General features: G+C 38.3%; 1 protein-coding gene across 1 annotated transcript in view; it reads right to left on the bottom strand.

Moving 5' to 3' along the window:
* Nucleotides 1–26,866, bottom strand: part of Neurl4 (neuralized E3 ubiquitin protein ligase 4) — a 636,447-nt gene that overhangs the window by 225,118 nt on the left and 384,463 nt on the right. Inside the window, exon 16 of the mRNA XM_090369970.1 lies at nt 7,470–7,568. Coding sequence (XP_090226096.1) covers nt 7,470–7,568 — 99 coding nt within the window. The remainder of the gene's footprint in view (nt 1–7,469; nt 7,569–26,866) is intronic.

Genomic DNA, 26,866 nt, shown 5'->3' with positions numbered 1-26,866 from the left:
AGCCACCATGGAGCATTACTGGTATCAGCAGAATTTTAATTAAAATTCATAACCCGAGTTGAAATATTAGACCAATGCACACAATTCTGACCACCTCTCATGGTTGGAGGCGCTCCATACTTAAATAATGGTTGTTACATTAATACTTAAATAAGTTTTTACTTAAATAATGGTTGTTACAAGGTTGTTACTTAAATAATGGTTGTTACAAGATCCACTTTCGATATATTGTCCAAGAACTTCATGACTCGGATGGAAATGTCAGTGGACATTTCTGGTGTGAGTCATGAGTTCATCGCTTGTATAGCTGGTCTGCAGCATGCATTCTATGGGGATTATGTCAATTCATTGTATCACAGTTTGGTGAATTAAAATTTTCTGCATGCAATAATTCAGTGCATGATAGTTCAGCGTATGCAACAATTCGGTGCATAACAATTGGTGTATGCAAAAATTCAGTATATGAGTTTGGTGATATAAGACAATTTGGTGTATATGGCAATTTGGCATATCATAGAGGGATCAGAAATTAACAAAATCAAAATAATACTTGCACACATCTCAAGAATTCTTGTTTACTGGCACAACAGCTGATGTTGCCAAGATATTCTTTGATGGAAACGTTTCAAATGAGTGGGAAGATAAAGCTAGGAAATACGCTTAAATAACTTCATGGGATGTGTCAGTATAGTAAACTATAGAAGAATACTTAAGTCTCAACTGTGTCTACAGTCAGGAGTGTTAATAAAATGGTGAATTTGAACTCCTAGTTAGGACAACTAATGCTGACATGACAGGACTAACATAAGCGCAGTGCCACCTGGAAATTGAGGATGACGAGTTCCAGTATGGTACGTATAATATTTTAGCATAAGCATTAGTTGAGGTATATGATGCAAGAAAGCAAGCTTATACAGCATCAGACAAAAAAAAAAAAAAAAACCTTCCCATTTCACCCATTTGGTCACTCCAAATGTTTGTCTAGTTCAGCCTTAAATTTATTTAAGCTATCAACTTCCACAACAATAGATGGAAGTCTGTTCCAGCAGTCAACTACCCACTGGTTAAAAGCAAACTTCTGCACATCTATTCTACAACTGTCTTTCCTCAATTTGAAACTATGTCCCCTCAGGTTCTTAATCTCAGCAGATGGAAGGGTGCCTCTGTAGCCAGGTGAGCAAGAGCAGCAGTGCGTAGCACACGCTTCTTGATTAGACAGGGGTTTGAGCCCGTGACCACCAAATACGGAGGATGCAGAAACATCAAGGAATGACCACCGCATATCCCCGGAGCAATATGGCCTTAGTTGCTAATGCTCCTAAAAAAAAAAAAAAAACATATCAGCAAGTAGAAGTATCCCATTAGCATTGAGCCTGCTCAAACCATTCAAGGCCTTGTACACCTCAATCAGATCACTTTGCAGGTGCCTAGTCTCCAGATGCTACAACTTACAGAATTTAAGCCTCTCCTAGTAAGAGAACTCCTTTGTCCCTCTCACCAACCTTGCTGCCCTTTTCTGTACTCGTTCTAGCAACTCTACATCCTTCCTAAAATGAGACCTTCACAGTTGTACGCAGTACTCAAGATGTGGCCTGACCATTGCCTTATACAAAGGTATAATCACGTCCTTGTCTCTGCTAGCAAAATTCCTATATATCATTGACAAAGCTCCATGATCTGCTCTGGCAGCCTGTCTGCACTGCTCAGAGAACTTTATACCCAACTGCACAATTACCCCCAGGTCTTTTTAATTCTCCACGTCCCGAGTGTAGTACCACACAGTTAGTAGTTTCTTTTGGGTTACTGCTACCCATATGGAGTACTTTGCATTTGTCAATGTTAAACTTCAGTTGCCAATTCTCAGCCCATCTGCCCAAATTTTCTAGATCCTGTTGCAGTAGCATACTGTCTTTACTATCATTAACAACCCTGCCAACCTTTCTATCATCTGCAAACTTGGACATTAAGCCTGATATACCTTCATCAATATCATTAACACGATCGATATATTTGAGAAAGATAGGGAAGAAAGAAATGGTGGCCAGGTCATTCTTCTTATCAAAAGCAATCTGAGTGTAAAAAAGGGCTTTTGCTGAGTCAGAAGTTATGCCTGCCAGCATAGAATCTGTGTGGTGTGAGTTAGTTTGAAGCAAATGTATAATGAGAGTCTCTACATGCAGATGGAATGGGCAAGCAAGTGTGAATGTCTGATTATTTGTAACTTCAATCTGCCCTTAATTGATTGTAATAAGTGGAAGGGAAGCCCACCATGGGAACAAAATTTTTAAATAAATTAGATGATTATTATTTGTACCAGCATGTCAGAAAATATACTACAGTTAAGAATATTTTAGACCTCATCATTACCCATGAATCAGATGACATCACAGGACTTACAGTAGAGCAACCTTAAGCAGGTAGTGATTGTGCAGTTATTAGATGGAAGGTGAAGAAATATGTTGCAACAGTTAAAGGCTTTAATTTAAAAAAAAGTGGGATATGACAGTTTAAGGCACAACGTGGCATCTATTAATTGGGCAGACTGCAGGAGGACAAATACATTAGAATTATGATATGGCTTTAAAGCAATAATAGCAGAAACCATGAATGTATATATACCATTAAGAAAATATAGCATAATGAGGATGCCAAGATGGATGGATAAAGATGTGGCCAGTTTAGTTGAGCAGAAAAAGATAGCATGGTAAATTTATAGGGCAATTAAAAGTACTGTAGCTTACAACAACTTCAAGTTGATCTGTAATAGTACCACAGATAAGGTTAGGAAGGCTAAGGGTGAGGTATGAGAAAGCACTAACTAAGAGAGCAAAGATAGGAACGAGATTTCTTATGTATGTGAATACAAAGAAGAATAAAATGAATCTGATTGGACCCTTGTGTACTGGCTGTGGAAAAATCTTAGATAACCCAGTTTATGTTACTGATCAATTGAATAGATATTTCTCATTGGTCCTTACTGACAAAAGTCCTTCTATGCTGAGGAGAGGCTAACACATAAAATTAGTGATTTAAAAAAACTTTCAAGCTTAAAGGCAAGTGAAGTGCTTGGAATTAATGGCATATACCCAGTAATTTTTGAGGGAGGCAGTCAGTGTATTGAACCACTGAGGTTAATTATGAAGGCATAATTACACTTTGGCTGATTCCCTTGGATTTCAGAAGTACCAATGTATCACCAATATGTAAAGGTGGATCTAAGAGCGAAGTCCATAAGTATAGCCCACTTAGTTTGACTTAAGTGGTAAGGAAAATCTTGAAGGCAACGATTAAGAGTGCAATCCAGGACATTTAGATAGAAATGGCATTCTGAAGAACACACAACATGGTTTTGTTAAGGGAAAGTTATGTTTATCTAAAGTAGTAAACTAATTTGAAATGGTTACTAATGAGCTGAATGTAAGGAACAATATCAATGCAGTTTATTTGGATTACAACAATGCATTGTACTCAGTCCCTGATGAGAAGTTACTACTGTATAATCTGGAACATGTTGGGATTACTGGAAAGATTCTAAGATGAGTGGCTTCAGGGCAAAAAAGCAGTGAGTTGTGATTAATGGATTCTCTTCAGATTGATGTAACGTCAGAAGTGGGATCCCCTAAGGATCAGTTCCTGGACTATGGTTGTTTCTGATTTTCATAAATGACATTGACAAAGAGATAGAGGGCATGATGTTAAAATCTACAGATTAAGGAGCAGCACTCCTTCAAGATGATTTGAATAGGTTCAGGAATGGTCAAAAAAGTAGCAGCTTGTTTTATCCATCAAAATGCAAGGCTGTACACTTAGGGGGTAGGAACCCAAAAATAACTTCTACACTTGGTGGGGTTGAATTAAAAACAGCAGAAGAAGAAGAAGAAGAAGAATAGGTTCTGGGAGTTATGATATGGGGGAGATATGAGGTTCCCTATCCCTAAGCAAAACAGCCAGTAAAGCCTGTGGTGTCCTAGTGATGTGGTGTCCTATTGAACATCCTGAAGAGACAGGGTGGTCATAATCCCACTGTATAAGGCAATTGTAAGATCACATTTGGAATAGTTTCCATGTATGGAGATCTCATCTAAAAAAACAGACACTGAGCTTCTTGAAAGAGTCTAAAGATGGGGAACTTGCATGGTGAGATTGGCAGAAGGATGATTGAATGAGGAAAGAATTTGATTATATGGGCTACAAAGATTGGGAACCAGGCACCTTGGGCCCTGACTGAGGTTTATAAGGCTCTGAGATGTGTTAGTAAAATGAATGAAATCGAAATTTTCCCTGTTATAAAGAATTCCAGAACTAGGGGCCATAAATTCAAATATAGGGGAAGAGATTAGGTTGTGGGAGTTTTTCTTTTAGCTAGTGATTTGTTGATTACTGGAATAAGCTGCTTCTGCAGGCAGTTTGAAGAAATTAACAGGTCAGTTGGATTGTTACCTATGTGAGGAGGGAAATGCATAATTTCTTATCTACAATTTTTTTGGCCTGTTTTTTGAACAGGCCAAAAAAGCCTATGGCTTCCTTGCACTATATAGCTGATATTAATACTAAGAGGATTAAGCAGGCTAAGGCAGATTAGGCAAAGTCTCTGGAAGAGGCAAAGAAAAACAGTAAATCTGTCTTTATTTATGTTAACACTAGAAAGAAATGGATGAATTTCATTGGTCTACTAGATATGATCCATTGATGATCCATTTCAGTTGCTAACCAAAGGAATTGACATCCTGCACTACAATTCACAAGTGCAGAAATTTTTAAAAATGAGGATGTCAGAAATATATCAAATTCAACTTCGGAGCTAAACGGTATTGTAAGAACTGAGATGAAAGTGGAAGGGATATCTTAAGCAAAAAGTAAATAAGGCATCTGGTGCAGATGGAATCTCTCCAATTATATAGAAGCAATAAAAAAGATAAACCAACTTTTAGCCTTAATTATGACGGCATCCTTGGATTCCAAGGGGGTTCCAATGGATCGGAGATGTGAAAATGTAGCCCAATTCACAAAAGGAGAATCAAAAGATGAAGTGAGTAATTACAGACCTGTAAACTTGACTTCTGTTCCAGGGAAAATATGGAGTCACTGATTAAAGAAATAATGCAGGATCATACAGCAATACAATAATAATGCAGGATCATACAGCAATACAATAATACTGCAGTCATAGCATAGATTGTGAAGGGTCGATTTTGCTGACCAATCTGATCAGGTACTATAACTCAGTAACAGAAGAACTGCATACAAAAAATAATTTTAACATCACATACTTTTATTCAGAAAATGTTTTGATACTGTTCCACAAAGACTGCTATACAAATCAGAGCAGTGTGTCATTAGGGGAAAGTGGTTGAAGACAGATAGTAGTTATCAATGGGCACTGGACAAATGTTTTTAGTTGAGTCCCCCAGGCTTTGAATGGATTGAGTAAGCTGAGTCAGTAAGGTTGAAAGGTTTCAGTTCTAGGTCCAATACACCACTCTAAATGGTTTTTAATGTTTGTAAACTAATAGCTATTTTTAATTCAGCTTTTTTTATGCTGATCTCAGGAATGTTATTTCTGCTTTTTTTTCTATCACATACTTTTTTTTAACAAATCACTTAAGTTCATGTCATGAGTTGTATTATTGAATGTATTGCAATATTGTAATTGTATTACAAATTCAGAATCTTCTCTTTCTTCCTTTTTTTTAAGCTTCGTAAACTTTTTACTCCATGCAAATCTTGTTAGTTGTAATTTGTGCGTTCCGTTAAAAAATGCTTATGCATGCCATTGAAATTTATAAAGAAAAGAGATTATCTTGGAAACAAACATCTCTTGAAGCATTTCTGAAGAAGACGACTTGTGCAACAAGCGAACGAGTGCCGAGCCAATAATGAGTGATCAGCGAGTGTGCATTTAGTCAATGATGATGAAGAATAAACAGTCTTTAACATTTGTAAGTCAAAAATAATTTCTTTATTATTATAATTCGCTTGATTTTACAGGCTACGTTTTCATTTCTTTGGATAAATCAAACATTGTTTAAACAAATTAATTAGCTAACTAATTTCATTGTAAAATAACCCCTATTTTTAACATTATGTATTCAGGAAATATATTCCCGCTTTACGAGCGCGTGCTAGGAACGAATTAACTCGTAAAGTCGGGAACTACCTGTATTTTCAGCGTGTATTAAAACGTAAAAGTTTGATAAAAGTGCATTTTTTTATAATTTCAATGACGAATTCTGCCAAAATTAATAAAAATTTATGAAAAATCGAATTTTCTTTCATGATTTTTGAAGAAACCTGACATGACGGAAACAAATGGAAGTCATTTTTAAAATAAGCATTAGATAATGATTCAGAAACACCCTGTTCTGAAAAAACATCAGGGAATTTTTTTAAAAATGCAGAGTAGTGTTATTGTTTTTGATATTTACTAATGATACTGATCAGACATTAAACCTGATACTGAATGCATATTAGTTTTAATGTCTAAGCTGGCAGACGATATAAAAGTTTGTTAGTGATTAATGACAGTAATTAGTATATGCTACTGCACCAAAACTTAAAAAAGAATGGACTGAAAAGTGGCAAGTGAAGTTTAACATTGCTAAATGCAAGGATTAGCATAAGGGCAGCAAAAATCCCAAAATAACAAACCAATTGGGTGGGTTAATTATACAGTATAACGTGATTTCTGAGGAGTGCAAATGCGAAGTGAGGTTACTAGGACAGCTTATGGGGTTTTGTCAATTAAATATAGGAATTTTTCCAGCAGTGATAAAGGGTAATTATTCTGTTGTATAAGGAACTGATAAAGCCTAACCTTGAAGTTTAATTATGCATACAGGTCTGTAAACAGGTCTGCACACAACATATATGCATACAGGTCTGTAAACCTCATTTTAAGAAGATGTGATCTGTTGGAATGGGTGCAGAGAAGACAGGATTCTGCCTGTGGCAGATTGTTGTGTCAGCTTAAACGATGGGTACTACTAACCCATTGTTGAGAAGAGGAACTGCTAAAGTCCCTTTAATCAAGGCTGTAGTCTCATCTCAAACTGAAGAAGTAGGGCACATGAGTCATTCTGGTTTTTCAACCTGCACAACATGAAAATTATCCCATAAACACACACACTTCTACAGACAAAAGATGTTACGTGAATGTGAGTAAAAAGCTCAGGTGCTGTTAAAATAATAATTTGAATGTTCATTTTAAAAGGTTTTGTGGTCATATTTTTTCCACATATCCAAGGGGTAATTTTAACTGTTACTTGGCAATATGTTGACTTCTGCGGTTGACTTTTTAAAATTCAAAGTTACTGTATCATCTGTACAAAAATCATTAGTTTCTTGCTGCCTCATGTTGCTAATAGGTATTCTCTTATGTTAGTGATCCAAGAATGCATTAAAGACTTCCCCTAATAGAAAGTTAACTTAAAAAAAATTATGTACTCTATTTTTTAAGAATATAAACATACCTTTGGTAAATTAATAGCAGCTATACCAAGATCTATACCATTATGAAGACCATGGAGGCTTCCATCTGCACTTCGTTTCACTCCAATTCTATCTCCAACCTTCAAAAAAGGGGGAAAAAAATGTGAAAAGATTCAGACTTTCAGAAGCAAGCATTTAAACTAATTAATGATGGAACAGTAGTTTATTATATATCCATCTTACATGTGAAGTTATACATTAGGAAGGGTTCAACATCTGGTGAGTATGGGCTTGGCACACCCAGGGTCCCGAGCTGGATATCATCATTCTTCTCTTTCTTGGTGATTCACTTCTACTTTTGACTCTCTCTCTCTCTCTCTCTCTCTCTCTCTCTCTCTCTCAGAGTAACTTGGGAACTTTTTTTTTTCCCTGGTGCAGCATAAGCCTAAGACTTCCTTGCACCATATGGTTATTAATAATAATAATAATAAAAGGCATTCTTTAATTCTTGCATAGACAGTGAACATATGAAGTAATTACTGTAAAATGTTAACTGAACTCAGATAAACAAGATCTTTAAAATATCATGTTAAATAAAAAGAAAAGAGACTTTGAAATAAACAATTTTTCATCATTTTATTATTATACTGCTCATGTGCACGAAGAGTGACAAAATTCAAAAATTTTTGTTTTTATGTTTTTGCAATTTATTATGCATAGCACAATAAATTGGAAAAAGGGAATTTTTAATGTTAGTATTAGTAAAGCCAAAATTATACAAAGAGGGAAATTTTACTTGAATTAACCTAAAATCGATGGTTCAACTGTTGATGATCCTGCTCAGGTAGCTAACCAACTAAATGAATATTTTGTATCGACATTCACACATGAGGTGTTATTCAGGGGGGAGATGCCAGAGGTGTATTCAATTCTGGCAGTAAGCTAGATAATCTAGTAATAACTGAGAGTAAAGTGGAGGAGAAGCTGTTGAAGCTAAACACAAGAAAGGCACCTGGGGTGGATGGAATCTATCCAGTTATATTAAAGGAGGTGGCAAATGAAGTAAGCAAACCCTTAGCCATAATTATGAGAGCTTCTCTGGACTCAGGGAACGTACCCATGGACTGGAGATGTGCAAATGTGACCCCAAATCAAAAAGGAGGATCAAAGGGAGACACAGATAATTACCGACCTGTTAGTTTAACTTCTGTTCCAGGGAAATTAATGGAGGCACTGGTTAAAGAAGCACTACAGGATCATCTAGACAAGACTTCAGTTATAGCTCAGACACAGCATGAGTTTGTTAAGGGGAAGTCTTGTCTGACTAATTTGATTGGATACTATGATGTAGTCACAAAGGAACTGGATGCAAAGAATAACTTTGATATCATATATTTGGAGCAGTGTGGCATTGGAGGCAAATTGCTGCTATGGGTTGGTTGGTTGAATTGTTGTTGTTATTTGGTTTTTAGGAGCATTAGCAACTAGGGACATATTGCTCCGGGAATATGCGGTGGTCATTCCCTGACCTTTCCGCATCCTCCGTATTTGGTGGTGATGGGCTCGAACCCCGGTCTAATCAAGAAGCATGTGCTACGCACTGCTGCTCCTTCCCACCTGGCTACGGGATGGTTGAGTGGGAGTGGTAATCAATGGACACTGCTCTTCTTAGACTAATGTTATTAGTAGAGTCCCTCAGGGTTCAGTATTGGGTCCATTGTTGTTTTCTGTATTTATAAATGATATTGATGATGGTATATCAGGCTTAATGTCCAAGTTTGCAGATGATACGAAGGTTGGCAGGGTTGTTAATGACAGTAATGACAGTACACTGCTGCAACTGGATCTAGAAAAGTTGAGCAGATGGGCTGAGAGGTGGCAAATGAAGTTTAACATTGACAAATGTAAAGTACTACATATGGGAAGCAGTAAGCCCAGAGTAACGTATCAACTCTGTGGTACCACACTGAAAGTGGCAGAGAATGAAAAGGACCTGAGGGTAATTGTGCAGGCATATATGAAGTTTTCTGAGCAGTGCAGATGGTCTGCAAGAGTAGTTCATGGTGTCTTGTCAATGATATACAGGAATTTTTCTAGCACAGATAAGGAGGTGATTATCCCCTTATATAAGGCAATGGTCAGGCCACACCTTGAGTACCGTATACAGGTCTGGAAGCCTCAATTTAAGAAGGATGTAGAGCTGTTGGAACGAGTACAGAGAAGGGCAACAAGATTAGTGAATGGAACAAAGGGTTGCTCGTACAAATAAAGGCTTAAGTTTTGTAAATTACAGTGTCTGGGGACTAAGGATATTCATTTTATTGAATGGTTTGAGCATGCTTAATGTGGATGGGATTCTTCCTCTTGCTCAGAATAATCACCTGAGAGGGCATACATTCAAATTGCGGAAAGACAGTTGTAGGATAGATGTGTGGAAGTTTGCCTTTAGCCAGCGGGTGGTTGATTGGTGGAACAAACTTCCATCTGTCGTTGTAGAAGTTGATAGCTTAAGCAGATTCAAGGCAGAACTTGACAAACATTTGGAGCAAGTGGATGGGTAAAATAAGGGTTTTTTTTTTTTTTGCTGATGCTATATAAGCTTGCTTTCTTGCATCATGTGCCTTTGCTAATGCTAATGCTAAAAAAATGAATAAATAAAATAATAATAATATAAAATAAAATAATAAAACAAAACAGAATATTTATACTATTTCCCCATCTCAAGATTACCACCCAACTCATTCAATCTTTGAATTTAGCTAGACTCTCTGCCTCTACCATGTCAGAAGACAACTTACACCAGTATTTGACAACCCACTGCCCAAAGTGAACTTCATGAGATGTAGAGCCTCTGTTTTATTGCCTGGTTTTACTCAACTCTTTCAGTGCATTATACACCTTAACCAGATCTTCCCTTATGCATCTGATTGTCAAATTCTGCAGTCAACATCATCAAAACCAGTGTTTCGATGATGCAAGGCAGAACTTGACAAACATTTGGAGCAAGTGGATGGGTGAAACAAGTGTTTTTTTTTTTTTGGCTGATGCTATATAAGCTTGCTTTCTTGCATCATGTGCCTTTGCTAATGCTAAAAAAATGAATAACTAAAATAATAAAACAAAACAGAATATTTATACTATTTCCCCATCTCAAGATTACCACCCAACTCATCCAATCTTCGAATTTAGCTAGACTCTCTGCCTCTACCATGTCAGAAGGCAACTTATACCAGTATTTGACAACCCACTGCCCAAAGGGGAGCTTCATGAGAGGTAGAGTCTCTGTTATTGCCTGGCTTTACTCAACTCTTTCAGTGCATTATACACCTTAATCAGATCATCCCTTATGCGTCTGATTGTCAAATTCTGCAGTCAACAACATCAAAACCAGTGTTTCTCAACCTGTGTGCCGCGAGTATGAAAATTCAAATAAAAAAAATAATAATAATAAATCCAAGTTTTCTACAAAAATTCATTTATTTAAGTTGCACTGAACTGAACACCTTACAGCAGTCAATGTGTCATCACGTTTTGATTCCTAATAGTACATCTGTTCACCACCTATACTACACAATAAGTGTATTGTTAAATATGCCCAACAGAAATAACTACTATATTCATAATATGAGTATAGTAGTGATTGTACTGTGCAGTGTGCCACAAAATTTTAACGTCTTTAACAGTGTGCCGCAGCAATGAAAAAGTTGAGAAACACTGCTCTAAACCATTCTTCATATGTGCATCAGCTTGCACTTGTCACCAATCTGGTCACCCTCCTTTCAACCCTCTCCAGAAGCTTGTCTTTTTTTAAGTATGGTCACCAGAACTGAATACAATTCTCCAAATGCAGTCTAATTTTTATCAAAAAAAAGTGTCATAATAAACGCCTAATGATTGATTGTACAGTGCAAGAATATTATAAATTATTCCTATGGATTAACCTTGTAATATACCATCTAGAATGTTATTTCTGAAAAAAAGCAATGTTTGAGTTGTGTCATTCTTCTTGAGTAATGCACCAATAGCACCAATATGGCATATTGATGCTATGGTTATTCTCCTACTGAAGTCTACTCTGGTAGCATTGTGTACATAATTATAACCTGATAAATATAATTATCAGATTATAATTAAATTTGTGATAAATTAATTATTAATAATAGTATTAGTCCTTTTTTGCAAGAAAGCCACAGGTTTTTGCTGCACTGGCCAAAAACATGAATAAATAAAATTAAATAAAAAATAAATAACTAAATAAAAATATTATAAAAAATATATAAAAATAAATTATAAAAATGAAAATAAACAATCGATGAATTTTCCTCCTCACACAAGTGACTATCCCCCTCATCCTGGGAAAGATAAGTTGTCTTTTTAACTTATTTTAACATTTTAAACTGTTTTAAAAATAGTTTAATAGTATTAGGTTTTTTTTTTTTTTTGGTTAGTTGTTGGCACATCAACCTCTGTGGCCATAATGCACCTCCCAAAGTTTTTGCGTTTTACTTTGATCCAAGCCCGAGGCGGGATTCGAACCTGCAACCTTTGAGTTGCCAGGCAGGCACTTTACCTACCTGGCTAGCCCGGTCAGCAATAGTATTAGTCATGTGCATTATACTTATATTTAAATTTGGCTAGAGATTTTGCATGTTACAACTTAACATACATAGAACCTTTGTATCAGTGATTTGGTGCAAATATCATATTCCATAACTTATACTGTAGTGTGCCATTCAAACCGACAAACCAGGCCACGTCATATCGACCAATAGCACTGTTACCCTTCCTTGGGAAAGTGCTGGAAAAACTCCTGGCCCAAAGACTCAGAAACTACTATAACTCAAAGGCACTAAATTCAAACGGGCAACTAGGCTTCACTCCACACAAGTGCACCACAGATGCAATTAACCTTATGCTAACAACAATTAAAAATTATAACCACAAATATGTCCTCGGCCTCTTCGTGGACTTCAAAGGGGCATTCGATACAGTATGGTGGCCGAGTGCCCTTGCGAGGTTCCGAGAGGCTGGGGTATCAGCTCCAATCTACAAGCTTATGGACAGTTACTTTCAAGACCGGCGCGCAGTAGTCTCCTCGGGCTGTTGCTCAGTTATGCGAAAGATAACAAGAGGATGCCCGCAGGGTTCAGTCCTGGGACCCCTGTGCTGGAATATGGTGCTGGACGGGTGGCTAAATCTACCACATGGAGAGATTATACCCATCGCATACGCGGACGATCTCGCCCTGGTAATCCCAGGAAACTCACGCAAGGAACTCGAGGATAAAACAAACACAATCCTGCAGGAACTTTACACATGGAGCAATACGCATAAGTTGATAATATCAATACCAAAGACCAAGCAAATCCTTCTCAAAGGCCACCTCGACCTCAATAGACCACCAAATATTAAATTAGAAGGTCAAAGAATTGAACTAGTGCGTCAGCATAAATACCTGGGCATCTGGATAGATGACAAGCTATCCTTTCTGCCACACATCAGGCATATCGTCAAATCAATCAGGAAAATAGCAGGATGGCTCATTAACATCACAAAAGCCATATGGGGAATTAAATCCTCCACACTAAGCCTATACTACTCCTGCTTGTACATTCCCATTGTCTGCTATGGAGCCGGGGCCTGGGGTTACAGAGCACTGAACTCGGCTTGCAAAAAATACTTATTGCAGTCACAAAGAGTCTTTCTCCTGGCAACCTGCAGAGCATGCAGGACAATTTCTACTGAGGCCCTCCAGGTACTGTGCGGGAGACCACCCGTATACTTTGATGTAATCTACCACTACCTGGCACACAACCAACGGCTAGGCATACAGGCTACGCTGGGAGGAATTGCCAACGACACCAACCAAAGTATAAAAGAAAACAAAGCAAGAATTTATAGGGACATAGGCACAAAATGGCAGGATATCTGGCAAACAACAACTAAGGGAAGAGACACCTTCACCTTCTTCCCACAAATATATCTGCGAGACAAATCCAGGAACTGGTGGACACCAAGCATGCATACTACTTTTCTAATCACAGGACATGGTAGTCTCAACTCCAAACTCCACAAATTAGGCCTAACTCTCTCCCCCCTTTGTCAATGCAGCGAAGAAGAAACAGTGAAACACCTCATACTTGACTGTTACCTCTACACAGATCTGAGACATCCCCTGCTATTGGGGACTAACGTAACTAACGCTGGAGAATTCCCACAACTGATAGCTGGGGCAGAATCGCTCAAACTTCTTTCAGCTTTTGCAGGAAAATTATTCAGGCGAAGGGCGGCCCTCCAGCAGGAAGCACAGAGAGACAGTAGGTAAATGGGAAAATGAAAAGAAGGAATGAAGTGGAAGGGACTCAACAGAACAAGAAAATAGGAAGTAACGCAGAACGGAAGCACAATTATACTGAACTGAATAAGAAGCAAAAGTAAGGACTCAAGAACAAGACATCCCACAGCTTAGGAGCAGCGGAGCACACATAACTGTGATGTAGCTTCCTTGAAATTAGTGACTAACACTGAACATGCCCTAAAGAACTGGGTCGATGTCATAGGCCACATAGGGTCTTCAGTATGTGCGTTTTTTTTTTTTTTTTTTTTTTTTATTTATTAGTGAGGACCCTACCTTCATAGGACAGGACCGAGATCTACGAGAAGCTGAGCAATCGAGAATTTCACTTGGTTATAGCCCTACAGGACTGGGTCGAAGCCACTGGCAATAATCATGTTTCCCGTTAACTACCCTGCCACACTGGCTTGTCCGTCCTTCTACTCGCAAAACACACAATGAACTCATCTCCACACACTCTAGGACAGGATTGAGCCCTGCAAGAATGTGTGTCTTGAATGCGGTGCTTCCCCTCAAGATGAAATTAAACCCTGTAGGACGAGCAAAGATAACTGTGAACTGTATAGCTATGATAATTATAAGATATTCTTAACTACCTTAGAACTGTTAAGTTGCTGTTGCGGTAGCGCTGTGGTTAAGGACACTGGTTGTGTCTTCGGCCGTAGTGTTGTTGCGACAGTGGCTGTTTTGCCAAGTATTTATATTGTCAACTGTAAAATTGTAGTAATTACTAACTTAGAAGTGTTCACTTTTGTTCAGGTTTGCTGTGGCTCCGGGGGTGCCGCGGTTGTGGTGCACTGGTTTGTGTCTGTCGCCGCGGCTCCGTCGTGGCTGCCGCAGGTGCATGGAATTGATTGTTACGCCGTGCCCTCTTCTGGCAGGATGGGCCCCTACAAGGGCCAATATTTGGTATAGATCATTGGACAACCTAAACATTGAACATGCTAAACTCACTAGAAACACCCACTACTTTACTGCTCCCCTTAACTAAATCTAAATTCATCCACACGCTATGTTTTAATCTCCTGACGAAACTTAACTTATTTTAAATTATTACCATATTGTATGTAAAACACACTAGAAACATTCACTCCATTAATTGATCCCCACTCAACTAAACCAACTCTATCCACACTTGATGATTTACTCTTTTATTGCTATATTTATCTCTATTTTAATATTATTGTATAAACATATAGAGGTTCAAGAACCTCCTTTTGTGAAAACCAGACTCCCTGGAGCGCCTCCACGTGGCTAGGGACGGGAGTCAGGACGCAAGATATATCTGTTCTTGCCTCCTGGCTGCAAAGTCTCCAGGTGCCGGCATACAACACTCAACAAAACAAACACTCAAACAAAAACCTCCCCAAACACACACTCGCCGGCTTAAAAAAACCTACAAGAATCATTGCGGCAATAGGGGAAACCCTGGAGGCTGCAGTAAACAAAAATACTTTGAATACTTTGTAGTGTGCCATTCAGGAATTCTAGTGTTTTAATTGTTTTAAAAAGGCATCTTAATAGTTTGAATCACGTAGGTTGGCATTAGTTAGATAAATTATTATTATAACTTACAACTTTACAAACATAATAGTATAGCATAACTACATATAATGTAGTTATGCTATACCATATAATGTAAACTTGATAGCATATAATTTAAACTAGAAAAATACATATTGTTGCTGCATAACTGGTGAATAAGAGTAGTGTTATTATTGCATTGAAGTATTAGTGTATTCTCAACTATGTAGAATTTAAATGGAAATCATGAGGCAGACTAAAGCAGCGGCCGTGCTGTGGCTGAAGGGAGAACTGAAGTGGTGGTTCTACAAATCATGGCATGAGGAAATGTGCTATTTGTGCAATGTTTGTGGGCATTCTGGAAGAGGACATAATACAGCCAAGGAGAATGTAGTAGTAGTGGTAGTGGTAGTGGCATGTGATGCAAGAAATCAAGTGTATGAGTTTATGCAGCATCAGGCAAAAAAAAAAAAAAAAAAATCACACCATTCCCTCCAAATGCCTGTCCAGTTCCTCCTTAAATTTATTAGCATTAGCATTAGCAGAGGCATTTGATGCAAGAAAGCAAGCTTATGCAGCATCAGCCAAAAAAAAAATAAATAAATAAATAAATAAAATAAATGAAAAAAAAAAAATAAATAAGTAAAAAATAACCACTTCCACTTCAACTCTCTGTTCGTTCGAAATACCTGTCCAGCTGAGCCTTAAACTTATTTAGGCTGTCAACTTCCACGACAAGGGATGGGAGTCTGTTCCACCAACCAACCAACCACCCGCTGGCTAAAGGCAAATTTCCTCACGTCTATCCTACATCTATCTTTCCTCAATTTGTATTTATGCCCTCTCATGTGAATATTCTGAGCAAGAGGCAGAATCCCATCAGCATTGAGCATGCTCAACCCATTCAAGGCTTTATACACCTCTATCAGATCACCTCGCCGGTGCCTAGTCTCCAGACACTGTAATTTGCAAAACTTAAGCCTTTCTTCATAAGAGCACCCCTTTGTTCCATTCACTAATCTTGTTGCCCTTCTCTGTACTCGCTCCAGCATCTCTACATCCTTCTTGAAATGAGGCCTCCAGACCTGTATACAGTACTCTAGATGTGGCCTGACCATTGCCTTATACAAGGGAATAATCACCTCCTTATCCCTGCTAGAAAAATTCCTATATATCATCGACAATACACCATGAGCTACTCTTGCAGCACGTCTGCACTGCTCAGAAAACATCATATCTGCCTGTACAACCACCCCCAGGTCCCTTTCATTCTCTACCACTGTCAGTGTAGTAACACAGAGTTGATACATTGCTCTGGGGTTGCTGTTTCCCATATGTAGTACTTTATATTTGTCAATGTTAACCTTCATTTGCCACCTCTCAGCCCATCTGCTCAACCCTTCCAGATCCTGTTGCAGTAGCATAGTGTCAGTAGTGTCCTTGACAACCCTGCCAACCTCCGTATCATCTGCAAACTTGGACATTAAGCTTGATATACCATCATCAATATCATTTATAAATACAGAAAACAATAATGGACCCAATACTGAACCCTGAGGGACTCCACTAATAACATTAGTCCACGATGGGCAGTGTCCATTGATTACCACTCTCTGTCTTCTCCCCCTCAACCACCCCTTTATCCATTGTCTTCTTCCCCTCAACCACCCCTTTATCCATAGCAGCAATTTGCCTCCAATGCCACACTGCTCCAATTTGTGCAGCAGTCTTCCATGTGCAACAGTATCAAAAGCCTTTCTAAGATCCAAGTATATAATATCAAAGTTATTCGCTGCATCCAGTTTTTTTGTGACTGCATCATAGTATCCAATCAAATTGGTCAAGCAAGACTTCCCCTTAACAAAACCATGCTGTGTCTGAGCTATAACTGAAGTCTTGTCTAGATGATCCTGCAGTGCTTCTTTAACCAGTGCCTCCATTAATTTTCCAGGAACAGAAGTTAAACTAACAGGTCTATAATTACTTGTGTCGCCCTTTGATCCTCCTTTGTGAATTGGGGTCACATTTGCACATCTCCAGTCCATGGGTACTTCCCCTGAGTCTAGGAAGCTCTCATAATTATGGCTAAGGGTTTTCTTACTTCCTTTGTTGCCTCCTTTAATACAACTGAATAGATCCCATCCACCCCAGGTGGCTTTCTTGTATTTATCTTCAACAACTTCTCCTCCACTTTACTCTCAGTTATTACAAGATTCTCTAGCTTATCGCCAGAGTTGAATACACCTCTGGCATTCCCCTCGCTGAATAACTCCTCATGTGTAAAGGTCAATGCAAAATATTCATTTAGTTTGTTAGCTACCTGAGCAGGATCATCAACAGTTGACCCATCGATATCAAGTGGACCAATCTGATTCATCCCCTTCCTTCTAGAGTTTACATAAGTAAAGAACTCTTTGCTGTTTTTCTTTGCATCCCTTGCCAAAGATTTCTCGTAATCTGCCTTCGCCTGCCTAACCACCTTTGTAACTTGGTTACAGATCAACTTGTATCTATCATAGGCTTCTGTGTCACGTGTTAGTTTGTATGTATCCCATACATTTTTCTTCTCTGCCATATGTCTCATTAGTTCATCTGACATCCACTTAGGCCTAAACCTTGAACAATATTTCTTAGTTGATATGTAAAGCCTAATAGCTTCCAAGATAAGTTCTTTGAATGCTTTCCATTTTGAATTTGCTGTTGGTAACATCATCAGTTGGTCCCACTGTATAGAATTTAAATACTGTCTCAGTCCATCGTAGTTGCCTTTACGACAGCAATAATCCTTCCCTTTACCCCTAATGGTAGTTACCTCTTTGAGTAAATCCCACTTCAGCACACTGTGATCACTGCCACATAGTGGTTCATTTACCTGCAGATTCTTAATGCATGAAGAATCACTACTGATAATCAAATCAAGAATATTACTCTCCCTCTAGTTGCCTCCTGAACATGCTGATGTAGAAAACAATCATCCAATAAATCTCCAAAAGCCTTGCTAGTGTTTGAGTGACCAGCCCCCAATTTCCAGTCAATATCGGGGAAATTAAAATCCCCCATTTACTGGTTTACTGGCCCACTCTATTTCCCCATACAGTTTCTTATTATACTCATCAGAGTCATTAGGCCTATAGCACACTCCTACTCTCAATTTTGATCTCCCAATGCTTATGTCACACCAAACTGACTCGACACTGCACTGTGCAGCGATGTCGACTGGCTTCACTTCCTTGGATTTTATGTGCTTCTTAACTGATAGCATAACCCTTCCTATCCTGTCTATCCTTTCTGTAGACATTGTACTCCCGAAATTCCAGTTCTGCATTCCTTATATCTGTGTGACACCACATCTCTGAAATCCCCACAATATCTGCCTTTGATGTTTTGAGCAATACCTCAAATTCATCAAATTTATTTACTAAACTCCTAGCGTTGGTGTACAAGCAAGTATACATGCACCTGTTCTTTTTCTTAGGTACATCTATTCTACATCTGTCTTGTCATAATTTGAATTTATGCCCCCTTAGGTTCGTAATCTGAACGTGGAAGGATCCCATCAGAATTCAGCGTGCTCAAATCATTCAAAGCCTTATAAACCTCAATCAGATCACCGTGCAGGTGCCTACTCTCCAGCCACTGCAATTTGCAGAACTTAAGCCTCTCTTGGTAAGAGGATCCCTTCATTCCCCTCACCAATCTTGTTGCCCTTCTCTGTACACGCTGAAGCAAATCGACATCCTTCCTAAAATGAGGCTTCCAGACCTGTACGCAGTACTCAAGGCGTGGCCTGACCATTGCCTTATACAGAGGGACAATCACCTCCTTTTCCCTGCTAGCAAAATTCCTATATATCATTGACAAAACCCCATGACCTGCCCTGGCTGCCTGTCTGCATTGCTCAGAAAACTTCATATCTGACTGCACAATTACTCCCAGGTCTTTTTCATTTTCTACCACCTTAAGTGTAGTACCACACAGTTGGTACATTTCTCTGGGGTTATTTCTAACCATATGCAGTACTTTGCATTTGTCAAGGTTAAACTTCAGTTGCCACTTCTTAGCCCATCTGCCCAAATTATCTAGATCCTGTTGCAGTAGCACACTGCCATTACTGTCATTAACAACCCTGCCAACCTTCGTGTCATCTGCAAACTTCGACATTAAGCCTGATATACCTTCATCAATATCATTGATAAATATACAAAACAACAGTGGACCCAACACCGAACCCTGTGGGACTCCACTAATAACATTAGTCCACGAAGAGCAGCACCCATTGATTACCACCCTCTGTCTTCTCCCACTTAACCATCCTTTTATCCACTGTAGCAACTTACCCTTAATACCATTCTGCTCCAATTTGTACAGTAGTCTTCCATGCGCAACAGTGTCAAAAGCTTTCCTGAAATCCAAGTATATGATATCAAAATTATTTTTTGCATCCAGTTCCTTTGTGACCACATCATAATAACCAATCAAATTTGTCAGACAAGACTTTCCCTTAACAAACCCATGCTGTGTCTGAATTATTGCTGCAGTCTTGTCTAGATGATCGTGCAATGCATCTTTAACCAGTGACTCCATTATTTTACCCGGAACAGAAGTTAAACTAACTGGTCTGTAATTACTCGTGTCACCCTTCGAACCTCCTTTGTGAATTGGGGATACATTTGCACATCTCCAGTCCGTGGGAACCTCCCTTGAATCCAAGGATGCTCTCATAATTATGGCTAAGGGTTTGCTTAGTTGCTTTGCCGCCTCCTTTAATATAACTGGATAGATCCCATCCACCCCAGGTGCCTTTCTTATGTTTAACTTCAATAATTTCTCCTCCACTTTGTTCTCAGTTATTAGAAAATCATTAAGCACCCTGCTACAATTTGATAACCTTCTGCCATTTTCAACCTTAATAACTCCTCATGTGTGAATGTAGATGCAAAATACTCATTCAGTTTGTTTGCTATCTGAGCAGGATCAACAGTCGAACCATCGATATCAAGTGGACCAATCAGATTCATCCCCTTCCTTTTAGAGTTTATATAAGAAAAAAATTCTTGCTGTTTTTCTTAGCATCTTTTGTCAAAGATTTCTCATAATCTGCCTTCGCTTCCCTATAACCAGTGTGTTTATAACCAGTTGTATCTGCCATAGGCTTCTGAGTTGCTTGATAATTTATATGAATCCCATGCATTTTTCTTCTCTGTAACGAGTCTCATTAGTTCATTTGATAACCATTTAGGCCCAAACCTTGAACAATATTTCTTAATAGGTATGAAACTTTTAGTAGCATCCACGATTAATTCCTTGAATGCTTCCCACTTAGAATTTACTTTTGGTAACATCGTCAGTTTGTGTGTTCAGTGCAGTGGGTGTGAAGCTATTAGATGGCAACTCAACATTTTAATGGTACTTCAAGAGTCCCATTACAATGCAGTAATGGGGGCTTCAAGAGTAGAATAGCTGCACTAGAAGATATTAAAATGGGGTGCCCCATTTTAATACCTTTGGTTGCACTGATTAATGCAACAGCTCAAACTTGAGCATCAGGCAACACAGTGGCAACCCCCAGGACAGAATGCACTGGTAAGAGAGGAGACAGCTAATGTTGGAGGGAGACAGGGGCAAAAGTTGATAAAGTTGTAGGGCATATATCATCTTTTCAGGGCACAAAAGGTGATACTGTTGACACTAATGACATTATGAGTTGGAGATATGCTGCCTTCATCATCATCAGCCATTTTCAATCCACTGCAGGATGAAGGCCTCTCCAGCAACTTTCCAGTTCCTTCTGTTTTGAGCAATGGCCATCCATTTACTACCCAAAAACTCGTGAATTTCATCTTTCCATCTCCGCCTTTGTCTTCCAGGTTTTCTTCTAGCTCCTCTTGGGTACCATTCTGTTATTTTCTTAGTCCATCTGTCATCATGCCTTCGAGCTATGTGTCCTGCCCAAGACCATTTTAGTTCTTTAGTTTTGATAGGAATGTCCTTTACTTGAGTTTGCTGCCTAATCCATGTGTTTCTCTTCTTATCTAACAGTCTGATTCCCAATATAATTCGTTTCATTCTTCACTGTGTAGTTCTCAGCTTCTCTTCCATTCTTTTGGTGAGTGCCCAAGTTTCACTTCCATAAGTCATGGTGGGGAGTATACATTGATTCATTATTTTACGTTTCAGACAAACTGGGATATTGCTCTTCAGTATATGACTATATTTCCTGAATGCTATCCATCCAAAATTTATTCTTCTCTTGAATTCCAGCCATTTATCATTATTACAGCTAATAAATTGTCCCAGATAAGTATATACTCCACCTTGTCAATTACTGCTCCTTCAATCATTATTTCTTTCTGTGGCATACTTGTTCATCATTACTTTTGTTTTAGCCATATTCATCTTTAGTTCAAAATCCTTACTAACTGTGCATAACTGATTAAGATTTTCCTCTAATTTTTTGGGATCGTGGCTTATGACCACAATGTCATCTGCAAATCGTAAATGGTTTAGGTACTCTCCATTCACATTGACTCCTTTCTGCAACCAGTGTAATCTTCTGAAAGCTTCCTCAAGGGCAGCAGTACATAGCTTCGGAGATATTGTGTCTCCTTGTCGAACTCCTTTCTCGATTTTAAATTTGCTACTGTCTTTGTCTAGTCTAATAAAGGAGGTAGCACTCTCATATATTTTCTTCAAAATCATAATATATGGGGTATCTATGTCTTGTCTTTCCAGTGCCCGAAACATTGCCTTATGCTGTATGGAGTCAAATGCCTTTTCATAGTCCACAAATGCCAGGCATAGTGGTATTTTATATTCATTTGCTTTCTCCATAGTTGAGAATCTTGTCCTAAAGCCAGCTTGCTCCTTCGGTTGATTCACATCAAGTATTCTTTCTAATCTGTTAGTAATGACCCTTGTGAACAACTTGTAGATGTGGGATAACATGCTAATTGGTCTATAATTTCCAATTTCTGATTTATCTCCTTTCTTATGCAGCAAAACTATGATTGCATTATTCCATTGCTTAGGCATCACACCTTTTCTACTGCACTTTGTGAAGAGCCTTGCCAGTTTTTGTGTTATGTCTCTTCCTCCCAATTTTAACAACTCTACAGTAACTTCATCTTCCCCCGGGGCTTTCTGATTCTTAATTTTCTTCAATGCATGTTCTACCTCATCAGGAAGAATATCGGGTATGTCGTATGCGTTGCTACTTTGCAATCCATCTTCCCCACTGCTGGTATCATTCCCTCGCTCCTTGTATAATTCTCTATAGTAGTCTTCTGCTATTTGAATTATGCCTTCTCTGCTGTTTATAAGTACACCATCGCTATTCTTCAGTTTCAGTATCATTTGTCTTTCTGTATTACTGCTCATGGCTGCTGATTTAAATCCTTTGTTTTCCCTTAATGCTTGTTCTACTTTTCTTGTGTTAAATCTTCTTATGTCCTCTCTGAGTCTCTTTCTAATGGCTTTCCATAATTCAGTATACTCAATTTTCTCCCTGTCAGTATTTTTCTTGCTCTTCATTTGTCATCTTCGGTTCATCATGACAAGTGTTTCTTGGCTATTTTTTTCTTCTTTGGATTTCTGTTTCCCTATAGGTTTCTTGGGCTTTATCACTTTCAGAAAGTTGTAATAGTCCTCGTCGATATCTTGGTCCTGAGCAGTCTGCAGAAGCTCAAACTTGTTCTTAAGTTCCAGTACATACTGCTTTTTCTCCTCCTCTGTTATCTGAAAGACCTTTGTATTATTTACTCGAGTCAGTTTTTTCCCTTCCTTTCCGACATCTATATCAAGTGTACATCTTACCATTCTGTGATCATTTCCAACATTTACCTTATTCAGGACGGTAACATCATTCACAATATATCTTCTGTTAGTGAGGATGAAATCGATTTCAGTAGTTGTTAATCCATTTGGACTCTTCCATGTCCACTTTCTGTTCACCCTTTTCTTGAAAAAAGTGTTCATTACTGACAGTCCTTGAGATTCTGCAAATTCCACAAGTCTTTCACCTCTTTTATTTCTTTCACCAACTCCAAAATTTCCTATATTTCCTCTTTCTGCACTGTTTTGCCTTTTTCCAACCTTAGCATTGAAGTCCCCCATAATAATAGTGTAGTGGGTTTTCTGCTCATCTAAACGACTCTCAATTTCGGTGTACATTTCTTCAACCTCTTCATCATCATGGCTTGATGTTGGTGCATAAATCATTATAATCTTTAGATTGTACCTCTTAGAAATCTTGAGTATTAGTCTTGACACCCTTGGTGATGTACTTTTGAATTCCAAAATGTTGTTTCTAAAATCTTTATGGATCAGAAACCCAACTCCACCTTCACTCCTTTCACTGTTTCCATTGGTGTACAGCAGATTTCCACTTGATAAACTTATAAGTGATTCATTTCTTCTTCTTGTTTCAGCCAAACCGATGATATTCCAATTCACATTTTCTAATTCCTTTTCCGGCTCTAATCCTGTCTTCACCGATGAGTGATCGTACGTTATGCTGCCTTACCTAACAAGTACTGGGCAATGTGTAGGAAACCACGAGTTTGGATTAAATTTGAAAGTGTCTCCAATTCTGCCCAGGAGCATGATAGGAGAGAGTATGATGAGAGCCTTGTCAATCAATTCAGCCCTGGAGAGAGAGATTGTGCAAGGCTCATGGAGTACATTTTTTTCTCAGTTTGGTCAGTGCTTGTTAACAGGAGAGACTGCTTCACTGTAAGGTGAGTTTGAAAACTGATAGCTTGGGGGGGGGGATAAACAGATTAACAATAGCCATAGGCAGATGTGAAAATGGTTTTTGCACTGCTTCAATTGCAACAAGTAGCAGCCTTGAAAGCAAGGTGCTGGGGTTTCCGAGGCCAACTGCAAGTCATCATGGAACAGGTAAATATATGGGCTGTGTTAGGGTAACTAAGAATAAGAACAGGTGCAAGTATACTTGCATATATACCAATGCTAGGGGCATAGTTAATAAATTTGATGAATTCGAAGTGCTGGTCAAATTATCACATGCAGGTGTTGTGGAAATATCAGAGACATGGTGTTACTCACATATAAGGGATCCAGAATTTTAATATGGGATTGGCAGACAGGATAGGAGGGTGGAAAGAGTTATGTTCTCAGTAATGAAACATATAAAATCTAAGGCAGTGCTTCCAGTTAATATGGGTGGCCACTACAATGATGAGCCAGTTTGGTGTAACAAAAGCACTTGGAAAACAAAAATGAGAGTAGAAGTGTATTATAGGCTTAATGACTCTGATGAGTACAATGATTAAGTGTACAGAGAAATAGAGTGGGCCAGAATGAGGGAATATAACTTTCTGGATATAGACTTGAACTTATGGGTTGTTACACATAAACTAGCAGGACTTTTGTGGATATACTGGATGACTGTTTTCTACAGCAGCATGTTAGAGGTGCAACAAGATACAGTAATCTGCAGAAAAAAGAACCATTAGGTGGCAGTGATCACTGTGTATGACTTTTGAATTGATTTAAAGATGTAACTATCAGTGAGGGTAAAAGGAACAGTTTTTGCTTTGGCAGTGGTCTCAGACAGTTATTAAATTCTATATAGTGAGACCAACTGATGATGTCACATCAGCAAATTCTAAATGAGAAGCATTCAAGGAATTAGTCACATAAACTACTAGGTTTTTCATACAAACTAAGAAATGCTCTTCAGGGTATTGAACCTAAACGGATGAGACTTGTTGTAGAGAAGAAAATGCATGGGATGCATATAAATTATCAGGCGACACAGAAGCCAATGATAGATATAAACTAGTCTGTAATCAAGTCAGAAATTTTGCTATTTTTCTTTGACAAAGAAAAATAGTAAAGCCTTCTTTTCTTATGTAAAACACTAAAAGGAAGGAGATGAACACATATGGTATACAGTAAACCCCCACTATTCGCGGTCTCTGTATTTGCAATTTCATGTATTCGCGGACGCTGATTTAATATAAAATGAAACCTAAAAAAAAAAAATGTGAATTTTTAAGTGCCGTGAATATTTTCCACCATAAAAAAACATGGACATGGCTAAAATTATCTTTCTCGGTCAAAACAGTGCTCAGTGGGTGGGGGGGAGAGAGGTGACAAAATCGCGAGCGTGGATGTTTCTTGCTAATCCTTGTTTATTGTGTTATGCGCTTGTCATGGAAGGTTTCGTCGTTTGCTTTTAATTTATATGCTTATAAATTGAATAAATTTATCAATTTATAAATTGATATGCTTACAAAAGTGATAAATCTACCGTTTTGCAGTGTAAAACAGACTTTTTCGAGTGAGTTAATGGAAGAAAGTGACTTTATTGTGGACAAGTTCTTTTTAACCCGTACAAAAATATGGCTACGAATAACAAGAGAAATAGGAAAATATGAAAGAAGGTGATGACATTAGCAAATAAAATTGAGTTATTAGACAAAATTTCTAATGGTGAAAGCGTCTCTCTCCTCAGTGGCAAAACATTATAAAATCAATGAGTCAACGGTACGATCAATAAAAAAATCGGAAGAAAAAATCCGTCGTAGTGTCCGTGAAAACGCACTAAGTGCTTCAAAAATTTGCTCTGTAACTCGTGATGTTATATTAGAAAAAATGGAAAAGGCTTTAAATCTGTGGATAGAAGACCGAACTCAAAATAAAATTCCGTTAAGTTCACTCATCATTCGTGAAAAGGCAAAGCTCCTTTATCAACACTTTAGCGAAACTGGTGATAGCACTGGCGGGATATGTTTTTTTGCTAGCAAAGGCACTAGTTTGAAAGATTTGTTTGAAATTTCTAATAAATATTACATTTAATATTAAACTGGTTCTTATTTTCATTTCGATGCATATGCTTGCATTTCACTATGGTCTATGTACATAGTCATATTATGAAGGTACATACATAGACAAAATTTTAGACTAGTTTTTCTTATATATTTCATGCTTTGGAACAGAACCCCTTTATTACTATGGGAGCCATAACTCAGTATTTGCGTTTTCGGTATTCGCGGCATTTCTCAGGAATGTAACCCCCACGAATAGCGGGGGTTTACAGTACTTGATATCGGTTCCAACTGCTGATGATCCTGCTGAGGTTTCTAAAAAGCTGAATAAGTATTTTGCATATACATTCACACAAGGAATTCTTTATGGTAGTGGACACCAGAAGTTTATCAAACTCCAACAGGGAGCTATAAATGATTTTGTAATAGTTGAGAGGAAAGTGGAAGAGATATTGCTGATGATAAATCTAAGAAAGGCGGATGGGATCAACACAATTATATTATGGTAGGCAGTCAATGAGGTAAGCAAACTCTTAGACATAATACAAGAGCATCATTGGATTTAGCAGATGTCCCAGTGAACTGAAGCTGTGTGAATGTATACCCAATTCACAAAGGGGGGTCAAGGAGTGCCATTAGTAATTACAGACTTGTTAGCTTAACTTCTGATTCAGGGAGTCACTGGTCAAAAAGTAATGGAGGACCATCTAGACAAGAGTGCAGGTATACTTCAGTCACAGCATGCGTTTTTAAATGGGTGATATTG

Source organism: Mastigoproctus giganteus, chromosome 3, assembly GCF_048544385.1.
Source record: "Mastigoproctus giganteus isolate SK-2022 chromosome 3, ASM4854438v1, whole genome shotgun sequence".
Classification (NCBI taxonomy): Eukaryota; Metazoa; Arthropoda; class Arachnida; order Uropygi; family Thelyphonidae; genus Mastigoproctus; species Mastigoproctus giganteus.
Note: the sequence above shows the minus strand (reverse complement) of the source record. Positions and strands in the feature narration are given on the sequence as shown.